Source organism: Salminus brasiliensis, chromosome 4, assembly GCF_030463535.1.
Source record: "Salminus brasiliensis chromosome 4, fSalBra1.hap2, whole genome shotgun sequence".
NCBI lineage: Eukaryota > Metazoa > Chordata > Actinopteri > Characiformes > Bryconidae > Salminus > Salminus brasiliensis.
Window position 1 is genome coordinate 35262439 of NC_132881.1, and position 22259 is coordinate 35284697.

The following is a 22259-nucleotide window of genomic DNA, read 5'->3' on the forward strand; positions in this document are numbered from 1 at the left end:
ATATGCTTCTGATATTGTGCATTGCTAATTGGCTCCAAACTAAGTTTAGAGCTAATTAGGAACTGAAGTAGTGGTTGCCAACCTGCTCCTGGAGCGCTACCTTCCTGCAGACTTTGTATCCAGCCCTAATCCCCCCCACCTGACCCAGCTAATTACTGACTTCAGGAGTGCTTGATTGACTAAATGGGGGGTGTTCAATTTGGGTTGGAGTTGAAATCTGCAGGAAGGTAAGTCTCCAGGAGGAGGATTGGAAGAGCACTGGGCTAGAGCTAATTAATTAGACCTGATAGAGTTATAATTGGTTAGCCATATGTATTCTCCATGCTTTTTAATTGACCTCAAGACTGATTTCACATTTATGTTTACTGCATTTGGCTGACTTTCTCTTATCCGGAGCAGCTTGCATTTGAATCGTGTGGCACGGATGGGCAAATGTAGCGTTAGGAGCTACTTTTACTGGTGTATGGTGGTTTGCTTGCCTAGCTGGAGAATCGAGACCTATTGTGCCACGGGAAAGGTAGTAGTGTTACCCGTTATGCTAACCAGATTTTTAGAAAGATGCTTAGAAAATCCTCGTAACTTGCTCGTCCTTGAATGCAAAACTTTGTTTGAACTTTGTTTGTTACTTGACTCTCAATATTAAACGTATTCATTCTATTTTGGTGTCCTTTTAATATACTTGGATACTGTGTTTGCAGGTGCGTTGGCTCCTACAAGCAGAGCATTCCAATGTCTTTTGATATCCTTTGGTTTGCTCCTTTAATTCTGACTGCAGGTTTCCAGTAAGGTTTAATTCCAGACACTATGTTGGCCGAGCCAGAGTGGTGAGTTCTGGTCCCATTTCTGTGTTGATTTTGAGATGTTTGAAGTTTTTTTTTTTTTTTTTTTTTTTTTTTTTTTTGTCTGTGGAAGAATCACCTGCAGCCAAGTCTTCTTGGCAGTGAAAGCACAGTTTCACAGTGGAATTAATTCTCAATATAATGGTAGGTACCAGTCACAGCTGCATTTGGACCATGCTTTCAGCTATAGCCTTCTTTTTTTAAACCCCATTCTAAGAGCCTCTTAATGTGGAAGTGGTATCTTGCACTTGGTTTTTGAGACTTGTGACCTCAAGATGTAAACAAGGTGAACGTCTTTCTTAGTATGTAGTACAGGGACAGGATGTGCCTGTACTCCTCTCCCTGGCAAGTTTCCAGCTGTTCCAGATGTTTGATGGCAGTTAAAGGTTATTTTCTTAAAGCTTTCCAATCCTCTCTGCTGGTTTAAAAGTTCTGTAATGTCCCCAGTTAGTGGAGCACTGATGCACTTTCAGTGTGATGGATTATCACCATGCGGTCTCTGTGATTTAATTAGTAGTTTTTTTTTATTTTTTTATTGCTGATTGTGTTTTATTGTGTGCTGTTATATACACTTATTTTGGTTTCAAGTGTTTTGCATAAGGATGCACTGCAGGTATAATCATACTCTGCTCACAATAGGGGTGCGAATCTCTCCGTGTCTGGCGTTTCGATTGAGTGTCTTCACGGTTTGATTCAGAAACCATTTTTATTTTTTATTTTTTTTTATTCAAATGGTCTAAATTTTGATTTAAATTATGTGTTTGAAAGGATGAAACGTCAATGTAAACAAATAGAACACATTACTACACTTTTAGGTTCCTTGCTGTATCAAATCTTTATGCATCATTTTATATTTAAACCAAAAATAGGATAAAATTCTGTAACTTCTGTAACTTGCAGGGTCAGCTTAGCTTAAAAAAAATCAATCAATGAATAACTGATTCAAAATATATGAATACAAAAGTAAACCTAGACTTCAGTCTAAAATAGCTTTTAAAGTCCTAGTGCAGTCTAGTGGGAGTCTTTTTAACCATATTGCATGGTTGCTACACTTGCTACATTTTCAAAACTTGTAGAAGCGGCAAAAAATAAAACTTGAAAGCTTTTTAAAAATCGATTCGATTTTTAAACAATTTATAAACTTTTTAATAGTTTTTTTTTTTCCTCTCTCTATATTGCTGACCCAGGTACATGTAGTGCTATGTTCTGTATGTTTTTATATATTGGTATCAGTGCCAGTAGACCATGCCATAACTTTCAACAGTAAAGTTAAACATGTAGGCTAGTTTGGAGAGAAGACCAGAATAAGATCCAAGTTGAAGCTGAGCTGAGCCTTTAATATACTAGTGTGTCTGTTAGTGCGGTTCCTCAGGCGGAGTGTCACTGGATCAGGTAATTGTAATGTAATAGGCCTGCCATCCTTGTTAGCTTCTCTTGTGCATTAGAGGCTTGGATGAGCTAATGGAGCTGTTGGAAAATGTAATGGGACAAGTCACGGGTCAGCAAGAGAGCATATCTGCTGTGCATTCCTCTCTCACGATCAACCAGAAGACGTTACCATGCTTCATACACCCACTCCTGGCCCTTTGCTCTGCTCAGACTGCCTTGTGAAGATGTTGATGTGTGTGTCAGTAGACTGGAACATGAAAGCACAGCCAGAGGGAACATATAAATTCACGTCAATGAACGCTGCTTATTGCCAGAAGTATACATAAGCTGTTTGTTTAGTTGTCAAAGAAGCCAAACCTTCAACTGGGCACCATCCCAGTCTTCTGTCAGTGCTGTGATCCTGGAATCCTTATGAAGATAAGAAGAACAGCTCAGAGTTTTATGTGGGACACTGCTCACGTTTACTTGGCCCTGGTGACCCCTACTGACTGTTGCTTGAGATTTCTACCTATATGAGGGTCAATGCCTTTTTGTTCTGTCAAAGTTTGTTCATTTAAACACTTGATTTACGCGAGGTACTAAAAAAAGGTATTGATTACTTTAGTTAGTTCAATGGAGGGCTTCACAAGTACTGACTGCAGAGGTCTAATGACCTGCTGTGATGTGTATGTATGTATGTATGTATGTACTGTCCTAGTTACCATACCAGGCTATGGGAGCCCTTAGCTCAAACTTGCAGCGTACACCTGATAGTTGAGTCGTATTAAGGTCAGATTGCATTCTCGGGGGGTTATGTGCGGTTGGTTTGTTCTGCATCCCAGTGCAATTACAAAAAAGCCCCTAAACTCAGGAATGGCTTGATCTGATTGGTTGGATCAGGTGGTTTGGGAGCAGGACAGTTAACAATCCATAAGGCAGGCAATGCTCCAAGATCCAGTTTGGGAATTGCTGTGCTAGAGGATGGCCAATGCTTGAGTGACACTTTTTACTGTTTGGAAAATCAGTTTAACCAGTGGAAAGGAAAACATGAAACGATACACTGCATTATCTCATGTAGCTATCTACGCATGTAAGCCAGAATGACTTCCCTGTATGCTCCTTCGGAAATATTTTGGAAAGTTTTCATTTCTGGTGGTTGATTGTTGAGTCTGTATGAACCCTGGCCACTACTGCTGCTGCTTGATCAGAGCTTTTCACAGCGATACACTATTTATTTTTATTTTTCTCCTGGCATGCAGAGTTGTCCTTACCTGTGTGTTTAAAGTGTTGACTGGGAATGTGAGTTTTGTCCAGAGAAGACCTGATAGTTTTAAATAAAACTGAATGAGCTTTTAAAATGACTGGCGGGAGCTGCTGGTATTTCAACAGTGTGCAGAATTCTCAAGTGCTGTCCTGTGTTTCTGCGTCTACAAGACATGCTTGTCATCTAGAGATGTTTTGACTGTGGCAGCAGACCTATTGTGTAAACTGTTATCGTTCCATCTTTCCTTCTTGTAGTGCTCATGCTCTGAGAGTTTGTGCTTAAACTACAGCAGCGAGGCCCTGCCAACATGAGAAATGTTTTGTGCCGAGTCTCCTTTTTAAACCAAATGTTTGTATCCCTGAGGTTAACTTTCTGAATGTTATGACAGTTGTGTTGAACTCTGTGCCCAGTTAGCCATTTGTACTTAGCATATGAAGCCTTCCGCAGCAATGACACAATATCAGGCAACTTGAGTTTGACGGCTAGAGGGATTCTTATGGATTTTCAGGCTGCATATGGGACCACTATTGACTCCCAGTGGTGGAGCTTCTACTGAATTATAGAAGACTTTGCTGCAACACAAACATGACCTACAAGCTAGAGGTGCAACTTTTGGCTAGTTCCTTTGACTGTGTACTGATGTTGGCTAACATTCTGTAGCTTAAGGCTTTGTCTGAAAGACTCCAAGAAGTATCCTAGCCCTGTTAAGAAATACCTTGCATATTGGGATATCTGCTTATTCATTTTATCTGTCAAAATGAAGGGTATAAGAGTGTATCCTGCTTTTGGTGAGTTTAGGATGTTGGATGATCACCACCCCACCTCATCCCCTACAGTTCGCCTGCTCCACAGCACTAAGCCTGGAGCCCGCGTCTGGCTTTAGGCATGGTGATGGTAGGTTCGTGTTTATCTGCTCCAGAGCGTCCTATTCTATTGGCAGAACATCTCTACAGGAACTTGACAAGCTGTGTGTGCTTTCACACATCTGTGTCAGCAATGGGTGCTACTTAAAGTGCACTTTTAATGCGTTCATTAGAAGAGTCAACAGACATTTGGACACAGAGGATCTACATACACAAGTGACCAGTGGCTGAGTGTGTTAACTCTTGCAGGTTCTAATACTGTGAGTGTGTACAAGCAGTGCCCGGGCAAAATTGCTAGTCTCTGTAAGAGTGCATACATTATTGTAGTTGTGCAACTGCAACAAGTGGTCCCACGCAACACCCTTGTCTGTTGCAAGGTCCACACTTGCGGTTTGTGGTTTTGCTTTAGCATGTTCTAACTCGACACGCTTGAGATCAAAGGTACAAAGGTTTTTAAGACTGCGAGTGTGTGGATCTGCAGCCTGTTGTTGGTAGACAGACACACATTCAACAATGTCATTATTACGGTACCCTGTGGGATATATGCTAAGCCCAGTACTGCTCTGATGCAGCGTTCAGTTAAGCATGTGGTTATTGTAGTTTTGCACACTGAGCGTGTTTGAGTAATGATACATTACATACCTAACGTATGAGTTTGCCCATTTACTAGAACCTATTGTTCTTAGTAACAAGAGTACAATCCAGAGATATTTCTCAACTGCTTACTTGAAAATGTAATTGTTATTTTATGAAAAATGTTAACTTTAACAGAAAGCACTGAAATAGTTTTCTATTGGCTGGTTAGCCCAGGGTTCTTTGGTGAGCTTTTTGCAAGGAGCACTGGTGCTCCTGGTTTGAAAGACAGGACCATACACACCTATGAGCACAAATTTTATAAATGAATTCATTTATTTTCCTTGTCTGCAGTGGTGATTAGAACTGTGTATATGTCAATAAAAGATAGTAAAGCAGGTAATTTTCCTATTTTTCAATATGCAAGTAATACTTTCTCAATCTTGTTTTTTTTTTTTTAATTTTTTTTTTGTATCTTGTCTCAAAAATGGCCTGTAGAGGTCAATTGATCCTTTTTAGTACATGTACATTGGATGACTAGTTAACTCAAGAAGCCTATTTTTATACTTGTACAGTCTAAAGACAGAAGTGAAAATCTGGCGGCTATTACTTCAGCTATGAGTTTGACGCTTATTTGCCAGCATCTTATTCTTAAGTTTCTGTTTCATGTTAAACAGTGCAGCAGTTACATCCTGGCTACTGTACACTAATAAAAATAGACATAAGAAGCCATGTGACTCCTGGCCCATTTCAGATGGAAGAGAAAATTGAAATAGTAAACCAGTCTGTTTGGTCTTCGGCTCCTGCATGCATTTTCACAAATATGCTTTTGACAAGCATTCGCAATGCTTCATGTTCAACATGGTGGCAAATTGTATTTCTCAGTAACTGAGATTACGGCGTATTCTGATGTCTCATCATTATCAGCTACCCTTTTGAAACACCTTCTCTGCACCCTCTAGTTAGCTACACTCATGTCCTGGAAATTGCTAAGCTGATACAGGTAAGACAGAATTATTGTATTTATTTATATGATGGGTTTTGTGTATTAGATGCTTGACTAACGTAATGATGGATAATCTCGAATAACTTGACAAAATACTGTCAGTGCTACTGAGCAAAGAGTCGTTTGGGAGGTAGTGGTGAACTAAGCCGATTGATCAGAATCTTTTTTTTCTGGAAAACAAGGGCCATCGTTAGCTGAGATTTACATTTACAACCATCAGACCACAGCAAGAGTCTTTATCTAGCAGTTGAACTGAATCATGAACATGGACAGCTAAGCCAAGCCAGCTAATTTTCTCTTCATGCCCAGACAAAATAGTGGTACTTGATTGGAGTTCCACATAAGGAAGGAAAAACATGTTCTCACACTGTTGCTCCAAAATTCAACTTCTTCCTTTTATATTTAGTGTGTGAGTATATATGAGAAAATGTGAGTGCTGTTCTGTAGATGCCCAGGTTAGCTGGGCTTCATCAGTTAATCACTTCCAGGAAACGGAGGAATATGTAAACGTGCTGTGAGAAGATGGTGGTTCATGGTTTGTGGTGGGATGTTTATTCTGTGCTTGGGGAAAGTCTGTGCAGAACGTCTGAGACCTTTTGTGCTTGAGTTAAGAGCGGTTTTGAAAATCTATGCTTTCTATAACTACTGATGAAATCCAAGGAGTTGAATGTACAGCGTTGTTAATGTCATGTCAGGGTTCCAGTGAGGTGTTTATTCCTGCCCGGGCTGTTGTGCTTGTATTTTTCCTCTCCCCCTGTGGTTTCAGATATATCTGAGGAAGGCAGATGATGTTAAGCATAATGTGCATGGTGGGATTTTGTGTGTATTTTGGTCATGCCTCTCCGCAGGGAGGACTGGGCTTTTACCACACTGAATGGAGATTAATTTCAGTGGACAAAACACCCTTCACTTGCTTGAAGCGGGACATGTACCATTCAGGAAGCATTGGTTTGGATCCCTTCGCCTGTCACTTGAATGGAAAAAACTGGTGTGTTTATGAATAACCCATCTGCAAATTGATGGTCTGCCAGCATTATTAATAGATCTCTGAGGGGATTGATTGCCTGTTGCATAAGACAATTAGGCTGCCGTCGCTCTCAACAGATCTCTCACCAAAACACACTTGATATTTATAGGCTAAATATTGCACAGCAGGGAGCTGGGGCTGGTTGGATCTCCCGAGGTGGCGCACCGCATTGGATTCAGTAGCGTGTATTCTGATGCCCGATCAGCATCTAATTTACAGTTCCCTGATGGATCAGCCTGTCTCTTGCTGAAGAGCCTTTTGGGAGTGAATTGAACTGAATGTTTGTTCCCGACTTCTGACACTGTGTCTCGGGAGATTGTTAGGTTTTGTCAGTGTGTCTCATACGCAATTGGTTTTCCGAGTTGCATGCTGGCATTGCTGAAGCTTGGGCGAATTTGAATGGCTTTATTTTCCTGGCACAAAAAAGACTTTGGTTAAGACTATGTGCAGTATGTCTGTTTCTGTTTTAGCCTGCCATTGAACATTCTCACATTTTCCCAGCATTACGATCTGATTATATCCAGGGCTGACGGCCTTCTTCCTGAAGGCACTTATTATCTTTATTAGGTCCGAACAGAAATAACTCTGTGAATCGGATTCCTTTCGGTTTGATAAAACAGGACAGATGATCTGGTGGAACCAGATGGCATAAGGTGCCATACTGCATATGACCTGGATAAAATGGGCTTGTTTGAGGGTGGTGGTTCTACTCAGAAATGACCTACCTAACTCTTGTGTCTTGTATGTGTTATATGTGGGTCTGTGTTTGTGGAATGACTTGTTTCTGCAACAGATGATGTCAGCTACATATTTTGCATGAGTATACATAAAGTGATGTGCTATACATATATTTGGAAATGTTGGCATACGTCATGTGATTGATCTTTCAGGAGGTGAGCACTGAATTGTGCATAACCATTTGCACAGGCTTTATCTGCTGCAGGTATTTTCTGTGATTCTCGGTCATTGGCTTTATCCATCACTGCAAGGGAGGCATGCCTCAGTACTTGATCTGGTTACTTAGATTTACAGATGTTTGCATCTACAGGTGTGTGTGTGTGTGTGTGTGTGTGTCTGTGTAAATAAACCTTTCTGGTGATGGTATAGAGACTTATTTAAGACTGACATGACTTGCACAGAGCTCAAGACCAGTATACTCATGCGGCATGTAGGTTGTGCACATCCTCAGGAAATGACGTGACCTCTAATTTATGCTGTAGTACCAGCATAAACCGCGGGGGCAATATACCACAATGTGACGTTATGCCAGCAGCAGACCAAACAAACCATGACGAGCTCTTCTGCAATCTCTTCCTGCTGTTTTCTTAGGTTAATCAGTAATGCAGGCTCCTCAGCTCAACTTATTGCTGATCTCTTTAGGTCTAAAGCAGAAGTGGTAATCAAGGAGGCCGTTATTGTGCTGGCACTTGCTTTTTGAAAAATCCACCCAAGCTTTACTTATTTAAAATGATTGATAATTTTTAAACATGAGTGGTCTATCCTGAGCATGTTGCCATGAGGACAAATGCAATTGACTAACCACTCTAGTGGAGTTAGCTAGGGGAAAAAAAAAAAGTGAAATGATAAGCTCCTCAAAAGCTCCCCAACCAAAAAGGAGTCTGCTTGCATGCTTAGGGTGGCAGTAAGTTCAGGTGGCTCCTGCAGATGGCGTTGCACAAGGATGATCAGGCCAGAAGTACATGTGAGGAATGCGACAGGATTTAGACTGGGGTTTTAGCCACTGCTAGTAGACCCATATAACCACACACTTTGATACACCCTGCAAATCCACTAAATCGCACTATGGCCTTTGGCAAGTTCTAATGCAATCACTCCTATTTACCAATCAGTAACATCTTTGTGATCCATTTTCCACCCAGTGAACGAGACACTCCCTGCCCTGTACCGCCTCTTTTCAATCTATTTTTCCTGTCACACACCCTGCAGATATTTATACATGCGAATATCACTGTTCTCAATGTTGCTTTGCAAGACACACTGGCGTATTGTACTCTGAAGGTAAGCCATTGTGTAGAAGAGGAGTCCGCATGAAGGGTGTAACAGTATGTGTATTTGTCCCAAACGGCCAAGGTACAGGGGATGTGGTGAAATGCTCGTTGTCCCATGGAGAATGCAGGGTAGGCTGTGAGCGTGCAAAGACTGACGAAGGTAATGCAGAACCAACATTCACAACCGTGAGGACCACCTGCACACCGGGTTCTGCGCACTTTCTAAAGCATAGCAGTGACCTAAACATGGCTACAGGAGGGTCTTTGCATGAAAAGATTTGGGAACCCAAGTCATGCTTAGGTTGGCTCAAGCTGATTAATGTCTAAAACAAAACTCCAAAACGTGACGCCCTAGTCAGTACTATCTAGTGCTTCCTCCGTTAACGGTAGCGTTTAGCCTTTTATTCACAAGGGCTTGTTGATCTGTGAAAGACACATTGGTCCGGATTATTAGTTTGTTACGTGTATGTTTATGGATGGAGATTGACGTGAGCTGGAAACTCCATTAAAAAGGAGAACTTGTAAGTGGCTGTTGTAAAATGAAGCAGATTATTATTTATTTATTTGCCAAATTGAACTCTAGAATAGCTGTTTTTTATGTTTCTTTATTGATCTGTACATTAAGCAGATAACATGGCATCTTTTACATTTTGTTATTGAAATAAGTGTGAAAAGTGAGCAAGTTTAGTTGATTTGATAATCTGAACACCTGAATGGGTTTATTTAGCTAATTAATATAAAGCATCACTGGCACTTGAATACAGCTTTATGGTATAGGCTGCTACCTGTTAAAGATCTGGTCTGAGGTGATCATAGTCATCATCTTGTGTGTCTTGTCATTATCTTATGAGTCTTGTGTATTCTGTTGGTTACAGTTGGGCATGTCTTGCAGTTTTTGTATAGGAGAACATTTAGTTCTGTCACCATCAGTGGCCATGTATGCCCCCTCTCAAACCATTTACCTTAGTGAAACTTGTGTGTGGTTATTGACAGGGCTCTAAACAACCACTGTGGTCACATACGCAGATGAAATGTTTGCTTTGTGACCTTCTGTTACCATAACAGCCTTCAGTTTGTTTTGCTGCAACCAAGGAAGGTTCTGATTATCTATATAGGTGTTTGTTTTGTTTTGTTTTGAGGGGGGGGGTGCAAAAACAATAGAGGTGTGACAGTCTGCATTTTAAGGTTTTGATACAATGTCAGAGAGGGAGAGATGTATATGTATGTATTTGTGTGTCAATGACTTGTATCTACTGAGCTCTGAGCTCCCCCATAGAGTGCTGAATGCTCTGGCCATGCCAAACATTGAACATTGAGTATAGAGGGTAATATAAAAACAAACCTGAAACCTCCAGAATTTGTGAGCAACTACAAATTCACTAGGCGTTAGAAAGTGGGTGCGTTCTCCCCTCCCACTGTAGTCTGATGGGATGCACCCAGTTGCCCCACTTTGAATACAGAGCATGATCGCACAACTGGGAAATACTGGAGATGACTGTGCATTCTTTATCATTTTGGTTGTTTTTGGATTTTGTTGTGGGTTTTTTTTTTTTTTTTGTTTTGTTTTGTTTTGTTTTTTTGTACAAAACAGCAACCCCTTTTTGTCCGTTGAGTAAAAATATGCATGCAAGATAATGGCCATCAACTAAATGCCATACTTGAGGCTGTACAGTGTTTTTTAAAAGTACTAATTCAAAGAAAAAGCAGAAGTGAAATTGTGCTAAATATGTACATGCAGAAATTAGTCAAATGTGAACTAGAAGCAGCAGTGTTGGGGCTTCTCTGGCTGCTGTCAGGCCAGGCATATTGATCTGCAGTAGAATTCAGCATTTTAGGGTCAGAATCATAGTTTGTGATGGTGAGTCAATATGGCAGTATGATCTTCTCTACAAGGCTTGCTTTATTTCCTCATCCTCTTTTTGGCATCAGTACTTTTCCCTACACATGGTCTGACCGAGGTCACCTCTATGAGGTTGTCTTACACTGCCTGCATGAGCTGGGTGCTGTTTGCTGTGCCCACTCATCTGCGTTTAGGCCGGGGGCAGCATAAAACAATTCCAGCCTGATTTGTTTCTTTCTTTATTTAATTATTTGTGTTCTCTGCATTTTTAGCATCATTTCCATCATGTTGGCTTTTTCAGAATCAGGGCCTGGTGAATGCTCTTTAGGGCTGTGCCTCAGGGCTGTGTGCGACTGATAAGAAGGTCATCATGTCTGCTGGGAGATTATGCCAGAGGCTGTTTTATATCTGGTGCTGTGTAGGGTGCGTTATCTCTAATCATGAGCTTAACAATTAGCCTCCTCCCAGAGTTTTTAGCCACCTGTCAGATTCAACACCAAATATTCATACAAAGCAAACTGCGCCAGATGTCAGTGTGTCAGTCTCTAATCAGCAGTCTTTTAATATGCCACTTAATGTTCTACAGCGCGAATCTGGTGACTGTCTTAATGATTTGATTGCTACTGCGTAGCACGAATCTGATCTGATCTCGGCAATCATGATCAATTAAATTGCATCTCAGATTTATCCTGCTGTAGTTTCTTGTCCAACAAATGCAAAGGCATGTTTCACATTACGTATCACCGCGGTCTCCAAAGTGCCAGCTTTACAAGCCCTTATTCCAAATAACTCTGGAGCATTTCTATTGTTCCCTTCACAATCATATTTGACACAATATAAGGACCAACTGACAGATTCGTGCTGCATCCAAAAGTGAAAAATGGCAGACAAGGAGATTCAAGGTTTTTGTGTGACCTCAATGATCCATAAATCCAGTTCTGGATGGCCAGTGTCCAGTGCAGTTTCCCGATTCCCGAAACACAAAATCTAGCAATGAACAGACCGTTTGATATGTTTATAATAGCATTTAGACCGTTTGAAAATGTTAAACTTATCTAAACGTTCATTGGGTTAAACACTGAATAATAAATGTGTTCTGTCTGAACACACATCACATATTAAGAAGACCAGAAGCTCTTCCAAAACAAGCCGAATGTATGTGACATACCTCACTCATAACCAACCTAGTGACATTTAAACATATTCATAGGTTATTGAGTATTGATTTGTTTGCCAAATTGCTGTATTTAAGTTTTGGGTATGTTGTGCAACTCCACTGAGTAAATCGTTGGTGTCACGCATAAATCTTATATCTCTAAAATGGTGACTTTACAGAAGGAAGAAATTGTAAGTAATTTTTGGGAGTTTCTATTGGTCCTTTCATCAAGAAATTCTGGCAGATTTACAATCCATCTAAACATTAAAAGCAGAAAATGGAGAAAGTTTTTGCGTGACTGTGGTGAAATGTAGCATAAGAGATGCTTTTCAGGAAAGATGATGTATAGAATTTAATTTTCTTCTTTTTGTCCCTGTGTTTTGTCATCAGCCTCGTGCTGACCCTATACCTATATGCAGCTTCTGTTTGGGCACCAAGGAGTCCAATCGAGACAAGAGGCCAGAAGAATTGCTGTCATGTGCAGACTGTGGAAGCAGTGGTAAGCCTTCTTTTTATTTATATATATATATATATATATTGAGTACTACAAGCTGTTAGTGTTTTTTCACTGTAGTTACTGATGGATCAGGGCAGCAAATTGTGCTAGTTTGTAAGATGTGGTGTGTTTTTAACCTCAAGGTAGCTTACTTGCTATTTTTCCTTGCTATCAGAATTGCCAAGATGCTGTTAAATTGCCTGCTCTTCTCGTGTAGTAATTTGCCTTCAACAATTATTTTGAAATGCCACAAGGAATTGTGCTCCCGGTGACATTTTTATGGCTGAGTTTGACTGAAGCAACACGGGTGGTTTTCATTAGGTGTTTATAAAAGTACAGAAAATGCATTCTCACTGTAAAACACAGCTGGTTGCGGTCCTAGGAGACAGGCACAGACATGCTTCTACATGACTATAATGGATTGATTGCCATTATATTGTGCGCACGTACCGTTTCTGCCTCGTTAAGATCAAATTATCTTTAATTAGCTGCTCAGAATGTTTGATAATACAGTGTATTTAAACACCGATCTTGGAAATCCTTCACACATGGCTTTCTGCGTTGTAGTTGCCATCTGCAAATATTTAAGGCTGAGTTATCCCGTGTCAGGGAAGGGTCGTGTGCTGTTTTTATTTGTTCCTGTGTTTTCATTTTGACGTAAGGCATATCTAACACGGGTGTTTATCTTAAACATGTTGTAATGCTTCACTTAGGGCTTTTGTGTTTTTTCTGCCAGAAGTAGGAATTGGGTGTCATTTGCTTGTTTTGTTTTTAAATGTAGAGTAAATTCTGTGGGTAGCCTACCTTCACTGAAATGTTCCATTCTTTTGAAATGTCTCCACAAAGGCCATCCGTCTTGTCTGAAGTTCTCAGCTGATTTGACTGCAAATGTCAAGGCACTGCGGTGGCAATGCATTGAATGCAAAACATGCAGTTCCTGTCAAATTCAGGGGAAAAATGCTGTAAGTACCTGTATTGAAGTACACCCCTGTCACCAAACATCCACCCTAGACTGACCACACACCTCTAAACAATCACTGCATACCTGCACTTACATATTTAATTCCATAAACTCCTTCCATAGAGCTACTTTCTACACTACTTCCTTTAACCAGTCCATATACTTAATGCATCTGTTTGTTGTCTTGTCCTGCTTAGTAAGTGTGTGTTTATTCTGTACATTTTCAATCCTGTGTTTATTGTCCAGTGTACACACTGTCGTGTCCTGTATCTACGTGCAGGCCTATGTAATGTGCAGCTATTTATGTTGCACCCTGGGCCGAAGGAACATTTCATTCAAGTTATTTTGAGCAATGATGATAAAAGCCACTTGACCTGAATGCTGTGGTGCTCTTACTTGCCTTCTTAGATTGTTAAGGGATCACGTGTTTTTGTTTTGTTTGGTTGTTTTTTGGGTGAAACATGAGCTTATCTTACATGTTCCGTTGTTTGTTTGGCTGTAGGACGAGATGCTGTTCTGTGACTCCTGTGATAGGGGGTTTCATATGGAGTGTTGTGACCCACCTCTCTCCAGAATGCCAAAAGGTACATATCTTTTCTACAAACATATCTATTGATGTTGGTATACAACAACAAATATTGCTCACAGCAGTGAGCAGCCTTAGCTTGTTCTTACAAGCAGTAAAGCTGTTCAAACTAGCCAGATTACACAAATGTTCCTTGTTACATAACAGCAAGATGATATGCCCCTCCTAGTGCAGTTCTCTTCTCTCCCCCCCTCCCCTTTTTCTCCTTCCTTCTCCCTCTCACTCTTTTCCACAGGCAGCAGTTTTGCCAGTGTTTAGAACAGCCTTTGTTTTACGTTGATGGCGAGTTGGCTGAATAAATATGTTCTCCTGTGTTTTTTATTTGCGTCCTAATTTCCTCATAAGAAACCGAAAATCATCCATGGGTCAGCAGTTCAGATATTTCAGTGGTTATGTCCATAGACTTGATGATCCCTGCCTAAAAGGCTGTTTTTTTTTTTCTTTCTTTGTTTTGCTCCCTTCCTTTTTTTACTGGATTTCCCCCAGGAATGTGGATCTGCCAAGTATGCAGGCCAAAGGAGCAGGAGGAAAAACGACTGCTGCACAAAACGGCAGCGCAGATCAAAAGGCGATATGCAAAGCCAGGAAGGCCGAGGAAAAATCTCACAAATCCAACAATGTACGATAACTCATTTCTCACACTCTGGTTCGGCCTTGTTTTTTAACTTGTGCTAGAAATGTTGTTTGCTACACTTTGACCTTTTTCTTGTAGACTGAAGCCTTCAGATTTAGTTCTTTTCAACCACGTTTCTTTTTTTTCCATGAGTCTTATAAACTCTTCCATCTTTGTAATTATTAGTTGTGCACTTGCCTTTAGGACATTGCAATCTACTATTTTTAACTGCTTATGTTGGGGATCAGTCAAAATAGCAGCAGTTTGGGTTCTGAGGCATCTTTTTTGTTGAATAGGCTTATGAAACGGTCACACTGTAGAGATTACATCTTCCCTTAAGGTTAAAGTGTTAGCCTCAACTTAATATCTTTCTTTGATGACTTATTATTATTAAACACTGTATTGTTATTATACCGTCATCTGTTTTTGAAGATGTCTTTTTGATTTGTTTAATTGTCATTGTTCTTATTTGCCTGGCTCTTGCTACAGGTCTGACAGTGGTGATGCAGGACCCCTTCAGCTGTCAGAGAGAGAGGAACATGGTAGGGGTCTTAAGAGCACTATCTGCACCCCACCCTCATCCAGCCCCATTGCACCCACCACAGACGCCCGGAGCCGCTTGAGCCTCACCGATCCCCTCACATCCACCCCAGCCTCTCTCACTGCCCTCACCAAGCTGCCCCCCTACAACAAGAAAACCAAAAGTCTCATTGACGGCCTCTCCAAATTTTTCACACCATCCCCTTTGGGCCGACGCATGCGTGGTGAGGCGTCAGACTCTTCTGAGCAGCATAGGCCTAAGAAACGAGGCTATCGGAAACGGCTGTGCAATCCTCATTCCAGCGCAACGGCACCGGGTACCGGCCAAAGGTTAACCGCCCCGTCTAGTGCGCTCACGACTCCCTGCCCTTTACCGGGACACAGCCCCACCTCGCTGAACCCCAGTCAGTCCCCCTCGCCCCCATCCGCCCAGTCCCCGCAGAGCTCCTCGTCCCAGTCTAGCGGCCCCTCTCTCAGCAGCCTCCCAGGCAGCAGCCAGCTGAAGGGGCTCTTTGACGGACTGTCTCACATCTATGCCACTCAGGGACAGTCTCGGCAGAAGGGACTCCCCAGCTATGCGCCGCCTAAGCGAGGGCGATGCACCCGGGACTCTTCCTCTTCGCCCAAAACGCCTTTACAGCTCCACGGAAACAAGCCCATCAAAGGGTTCAGTAGCAAGCTAGCATCCATGTCCTGCTCAGCCTCAGGCTGGGCACCCAAGAGAGGCCGGCCCTTTAAGACAGCGCTTCATTTCAAACGAACTCCCTTTTTGAAAAAGCACAGGCTGCTAGGCAAGTTTAGGTTTAAGGCCTCCCCTCAGAGGGGGAACCCCACGCCAGGGAGGGACAGCTTGGCAGACGGAAGAATTAAGCCTGACCAAAACCATGGTAAGCACAGGGCCTCAGCCTCCCACAGCGGCCAACCAGCTCTCGCTTCTTAGTCCTTTTAAGGCATTCTGCTTAATAAAATAACACGATTTTAATTTCATTGAATTGTTTTATTTTTTTTACATTCCTTTTTTTCACCTTTTTATTTCCTGAAACCACTTAATTGCGACCAGCCTTCTACTGCTTTTAACTGCCCACTCAAAAATTCATTCTGATTAACTCTGCCTCTCAGTACTAAGTCATTCAGTTTTCCCCCCATTATAAACAAACACCCTAATGTGGAGTGTTTCCATCTCATATAGCTCTTCTCTCTGCTCCCTTCTGTTTCCTCATGACCAACATACAAATGTTGACAGGGCAATGTTTAATAAATACAGTGTCAATGTTCTTAAGTGATGTTAAGTGCTCTGTAGTGATCTTGTGATTAATGTTATGTTAGTATGTTAAGTATATGCAGTTTTTTCAGTGACTGTATTACATGGTACTTTTATAGCATAATAGCATCTTGTTATTTATGAGTGTTTTGATTTGTAGTGGTTCTCTTTTCAAATCTGGTCTAATTCTTGGTTTAATTTTACAGTCTTAAATACCTTGAGATGCCTAAAAAGAGAGGCTCAGGAAGGAGGACTGCCTTCACCCAATGACCACGTGTCTGAGGAGGACCTTAAGATATTTAGACAAGCCCAGGAAGTCACTGCAAGGGTGAGGAGGCACTTGATGTGCATACATGGGGTGGGTGGGTGGGTGGATGGGGGTGTGCGTGTGTGTACTATTTATTTATTTTAGTTATTGGCTGACAAATGTAATTGCCTGTTTAATTGAGGTTTGTGCTTGGTTGTTTTGCTTACAGAGGACTGAACTGAATAGCGATGAAGAACAGTACCCTTTATTGATAGAGTTTGGGAAATACGAAATACAGACCTGGTACTCTTCACCATATCCTCCAGAGTACTCAAGGTACTTGTCCATTTGCTCTACACAAGTAAAAATAAATATCTTGAGTTTTGAAATGAGCATTAATTACTGTTTGTCTTCTCCTCAGACTACAGAAACTATATCTGTGCGAGTTCTGCCTGAAGTACATGAAAAGCCCTAACATTCTGCAGAGGCATTCAAAGAAGTGTGGCTGGTTTCATCCACCAGCTAATGAGATCTACAGAAAAGATAGCCTTTCTGTATTTGAGGTCAGTCCAGCCTTTTCAGTGTGATATGCAGTCTTTAAGCATCTGCATCTTAATTTAATCAAATCAGCTTTTGCAACGCTGCCTAGAGTACTATATCCCGAATTGAAGGGCATTGATCTGTCAGACTCACCCCTCAAACATTTTTGAAGCACTTGGAGGAGAACTTGACCTGCATGAATTAACTCATTTTGGCTAACATCAGTGAATTTTAACCTTCCTGGTGCTGTTAATCAACCAGGCACTCTTTTTGAACACTTAGAGAGCTCCTTGAATTTGGATTGAAATCCATAGGTCATTGCAGGGTCTATAATCAGCATAAATTAGGTTCATTTAACACTGCAGTATTTATATTGCTTTCCAAATGCAGGAATGGAAAAGTCTTTAGACATTAAAAGACCTTCTTTATCTTTTGTAAATTTAGCACCATTAAAGGTTTTGTGAGGGCTGTTGGGACTGCTGGTTAGACTCATGTCTGCAGATGTACCAAGAGAATAATTGTCAATTTGAATAAAAACCTGCAAGTATGTCTGTGCCAGATCATCATTTTGTCCTGAAATTATTTCTGATTTGACTGTGTTTATATTATGCATATTTTAAATTATGTATATTCATGTGAAGTAGCCAGCACTGAGCAAAGCAATAATGTGGTGTTTTCTGTTCTGTTCTGTGTCTTGAATAGGTTGATGGAAATATCAGCAAAATTTTCTGCCAAAACCTTTGTTTGCTTGCAAAGCTTTTTTTGGACCACAAGACCCTGTACTACGATGTGGAGCCTTTCCTTTTCTACGTCCTAACTAAGAATGATGCAAAAGGTTGCCATCTTGTAGGATACTTCTCAAAGGTATTGCAGCCTCATTGTGTCTCCTGTACTTATCTTACAGAATTTTGTTGCAAGAGGGGGGGAAGGAAAACTGGATTAATGTTGCTCAGAGATTCTAGTTCAGTGGTTTTACAAAAGAGGGAAAATAAACCTATGTGTTGCTTTGCCCTGGCCAGTATTGCACATCCATTTTTTTCCCTGCTGCATCCGAGATCTGCGGTGTTCTCTCTGCATGTTTTGCTTGGTTCAGTCGAGGACAGCGCAGGTGCAGTGAATTGCCTGCGTTGGCAGTGCTCTGACATACTCTATCTATTTCTCTCTCCCTCAGGAAAAGCTTTGCCAGCAGAAGTACAATGTCTCCTGCATAATGATCATGCCCCAGTACCAAAGGCAAGGATTTGGGAGGTTCCTCATTGATTTCAGTAAGTTATTTATTAACTGTTTCTGAAGCTCTGGTTGTATTTCACATGATGTCATCATGAAATGTTTCTCTCTTCTTACAAAATCAGGCCATCTTTTGACAGAACTCTTAATAAGCTTGTAGTTGGCAACAGTTGATGGTTAACAGCCTCCAGTGACAATAAAAAAAATCCTTGTCCTCTTTTTGGGGGCATTTCCTCTTAGGTTAATTACAGTTGAAGTTTAGGCTATTTTACAGCGACATTTCCTAGAACATGCTGTTATGTTCATTTATTTGACGTAATCCATATATAAGCTTCAAAATGCACACCATTACTTGAGTTTCCTTGTTTGCTTCATGTTGAGCCTACTACTTAAATGACACCCCATGATTGAAATCAATGGACTGGATTGTCAAAGCTGAGAATGTACATTTGTATTAAGATTTACCATTAATGTCATGTCCCCATAATATTCCGTCCATTGTTTTTATAAAAATCAAGCTACGGTGTGACCATTCTGTGACCGTCCTCTGTAGCGTTCCTCCCAGGTGGTTGCATTAATGAAGTTGATGGCAGTTAATGAATGTGTGCCAAGTGAGGGCTGCTCTCTATTTCTAATCACGGCTAAAGCAGCTCTTTAATCAGGCCCATTTCTCTTTGTTTGGTAATCACAGCCTACACCTCATATTCACACCAGCTGAATCGAGGACGGGCTCTCCATGGGCTAGCTTTTTGCCCACTACCTTTTAGTCTTCCTGCTTTGTAGCTCCTCACAGCATGTATCACGGTGTTGTGAGGTGGCTGACGAGCCTGTTCTTTGAGATGTGAGGCTTTTGAACATCTGACCATCTGATGCTTTGAGGAATGAAAAAATGAAAATTCACCTGTGCCTCTGAGATCTTCCAGAGAAGAAGGATGTCTTGTTTCTTCTTGTAAACAAGATAAATGAAAACCGTCACTCATAACTAATCAGACGTCAGACCTCATGAAGCTTTTCTTTCTTTTTTTTTCTTTCTCCTCCCTCTCAACCCCCTTTTTTCCTCTCACTTTCCAGGTTACTTACTCTCCAGGCGGGAGGGCCAGGCCGGCTCCCCGGAGAAGCCTCTATCAGATCTGGGTCGTCTGTCCTACTTGGCGTATTGGAAAAGTGTCATACTGGAGTACCTGCACAACCACCCAGATAAGAGTGTCAGCATCAAGGGAATGAGCAAAGCCACGGGCATGTGTCCACATGACATTGCCACCACACTCCAGCAGCTCAACATGATTGATGTGCAGGATGGCAGGTGGGTTGGGCTCTGGAGCTGTCTGTCAGTTATACCCACACACAGTTCCTGACAGGCTCTGTAGTCAATAGATCAAGTCTGTAATGTGTAACTCGTCTCCAGACTTTAACCAGACTGTGTGAACTATAGCTAGTGTTTTGACATACGCAGGTTGTTGATGGTGCAGAATGTTCAGCGGGAAGTCATACATGGTAGACAATTGATTTATTTTTATTTATTTATTTTATTTCACCAAGCTTTCACTTTTAATTTGCTTTGTAGATTTGTGATTGTCCGGAAACATCAGTTGATCCAGAGACACATGGAACAGCTGAGGGAAAAACCACGTCTTTATGAGGTCGATCCTGACTGTCTTGTCTGGACTCCGGTTGGATCAGTCTGCAGAAACCCACCGGGAGTGCAGCAGAGAAAAAGAGGACGGGTAGGCTTCAGTCTTGGGGCTTCATAATTCTTAGCTGAATTGTGGTGTTAGTGGTTGGGTGGATGACCTTTTCTGATGGAACTTTTGTTTAACATGGTTTTGCATAGTCACCAAGATATCGTTACACTGCATAGGCCAGTAGAATAAGCTTATTTTAATGACTTCATGCTGTCCTTATGTACAGTGTTTAACTGACCTCAATAGTAGAAATTTGTCTTCTGGATATGGATGGGGTCATGCTTTACTCCAAATACTTTAAACCTCAAAACCGCTGCCTTTTTTCTTTCTTTTTCTTATGTAAATTTAAATATAAATAATGTCTTGATCATAAATTTGCTGGTCAGTGTGGGTCACTCAGATGGCAGCAATTCCAGATGGCACTTGTTGTAGTTGCTAAATTTATCCCTTCAAGAGTTCAGGCAGAGTTCACAGATCTAGCTGAAAGCATTTTCTAACTGTTACCGAGCTTCCTGAGTGACCCAAATCAGATCTCCGCAATTTTAATACAGCTGAATGTCCCATGAAATGCAATCTTCCATGGTTGCTTAAAAGTAACTGTTGCTTAGAACAACCAAGCAGGAGGCCGTCTGTGCTGCAGAATGGTATATCAAAAGTGGTCATCTTAAAGGTCATTCATCTGTGTGGCTGCAGAGCAAACTGGCTAATGTAAGCCATTATTTTGTTTTTATTAACAACAGACAGGGGACCTTGCAGCAGCTGACAAAGGAGCAGGAATGTTCAGTAGAAGAATACCTCCTCTAACGAAGTGCAAGAACTACAGCAGAAGACAACCAGAGCCACTTTTTACAAGCACTGTTGAAAAACAATTGGAAGCAAGTCAGGATAGCAGCAGCAGCGACGATGACGCTGCTTCTGTCCATTCGCAGTCTATGCCAGGGCTCAAGCGAAAGGTAAAGTTTGACGTCACTATTGGGGGTGGAAAATATATCCTACATTTTATTTATTTATATTTGTTTTGAATTTTTGCAGACACTGGGTTCTGTGTTTACTTGGCACCATTAGATACTGTTCTTATGTTAACATTTTCTCTGAGTGAATGTTCTTACGTTGATTTGTTTACAAAAATGGTTTAGTCTTTTGTTTTGTTCATGATGATTAGACAAATACTTGACAAACCTAAACCCGAGAGTAAATGTTTCCTTATAAAAACAGCACTGTGGTTTTTATATAATGCTGACATATTTGCATTAGGATTAGCAAACTCCAGAATGTCTTGGGAGAGTCAGCGAACTCAGTAAAAGAGTATGTTGTGAGGGACCTGTGGTCAGTCTGGTCCTGCATACTCTCATTTGGGGTTTCATACTGGCAGAGCTTTCCAAATGAATGGCCTGTGGCTCAGGCACTGTGGTCTAAATGATGGGTCTTTGCATTTAGATCATGAGGCAGCCAATTCACAATGTGGTCACATTTCCCTATGTTTAGCATCATCTTTTACTGTATCTGTCCTATCCAAACCTCTGCTTTTTGGTTTAGAGGGCACTGGGGACAATTTCTCAAAAAAAAAAATTTTTTTTTCAATGCTCTTGCTATGACAACTGTTATGCCTAACAAACCTTGTCATCTCTCCATGTTTGCTACATATGGTGTGGGTGACCCATAGTAATGGTTTATCATAAGGTGCCTTTAGATACTCTGTAGTTTTTGCACAAAAGCTTTTTATTGTTTTGCAGCCTGTGCATGCACAGTAATTCTCTGAGTAAACAATGGCAGATAATCTCATAGTGCTTGTGTTTAATTTTCCAGAGAGCAGGTCCTTTGCGGAAGAAAAGAGGTCGGAGGAGAGTGCGCATTAACAGCAGTGTTACCACAGAAACGATCTCCGAGAGGACCGAGGTGTTGGATGAGCCATTTGAGAACTCTGATGTGGAGAGCCCAGTTCCACAACTAGAGAATTCCATCAGGAGGGAGGACAGTGATGAGGATGAAGAGAAGAACCTAAGAGCAGTGGTACGCAGGCCAGGCAGACCAAGGAAGAGAGAGAGGCCAGATGACAATCACTCAAATCCATCCAAAGAAGAAGAGAAAGTAGAAGGTAATTGTCTCGATTGGTTTGTTTGGATAAACTTAATCATTTTAACTCTTGAACATTTGGATATTG

The 22259-nt window shown here is 41.3% G+C and overlaps 1 protein-coding gene across 1 annotated transcript in view; it reads left to right on the forward strand.

The window, feature by feature from the left end:
• The window catches only part of kat6b (K(lysine) acetyltransferase 6B), a 36938-nt gene that overhangs the window by 10633 nt on the left and 4046 nt on the right, over positions 1–22259 (forward strand). Inside the window, exons 4-17 of the mRNA XM_072678180.1 lie at positions 12336–12444; positions 13288–13403; positions 13905–13986; positions 14475–14607; positions 15091–16028; positions 16609–16730; positions 16879–16985; positions 17071–17212; positions 17892–18053; positions 18361–18454; positions 19488–19719; positions 19981–20140; positions 20839–21051; positions 21905–22193. Of these exons, the coding sequence (XP_072534281.1) occupies positions 12336–12444; positions 13288–13403; positions 13905–13986; positions 14475–14607; positions 15091–16028; positions 16609–16730; positions 16879–16985; positions 17071–17212; positions 17892–18053; positions 18361–18454; positions 19488–19719; positions 19981–20140; positions 20839–21051; positions 21905–22193 (2899 nt within the window). The remainder of the gene's footprint in view (positions 1–12335; positions 12445–13287; positions 13404–13904; positions 13987–14474; positions 14608–15090; positions 16029–16608; positions 16731–16878; positions 16986–17070; positions 17213–17891; positions 18054–18360; positions 18455–19487; positions 19720–19980; positions 20141–20838; positions 21052–21904; positions 22194–22259) is intronic.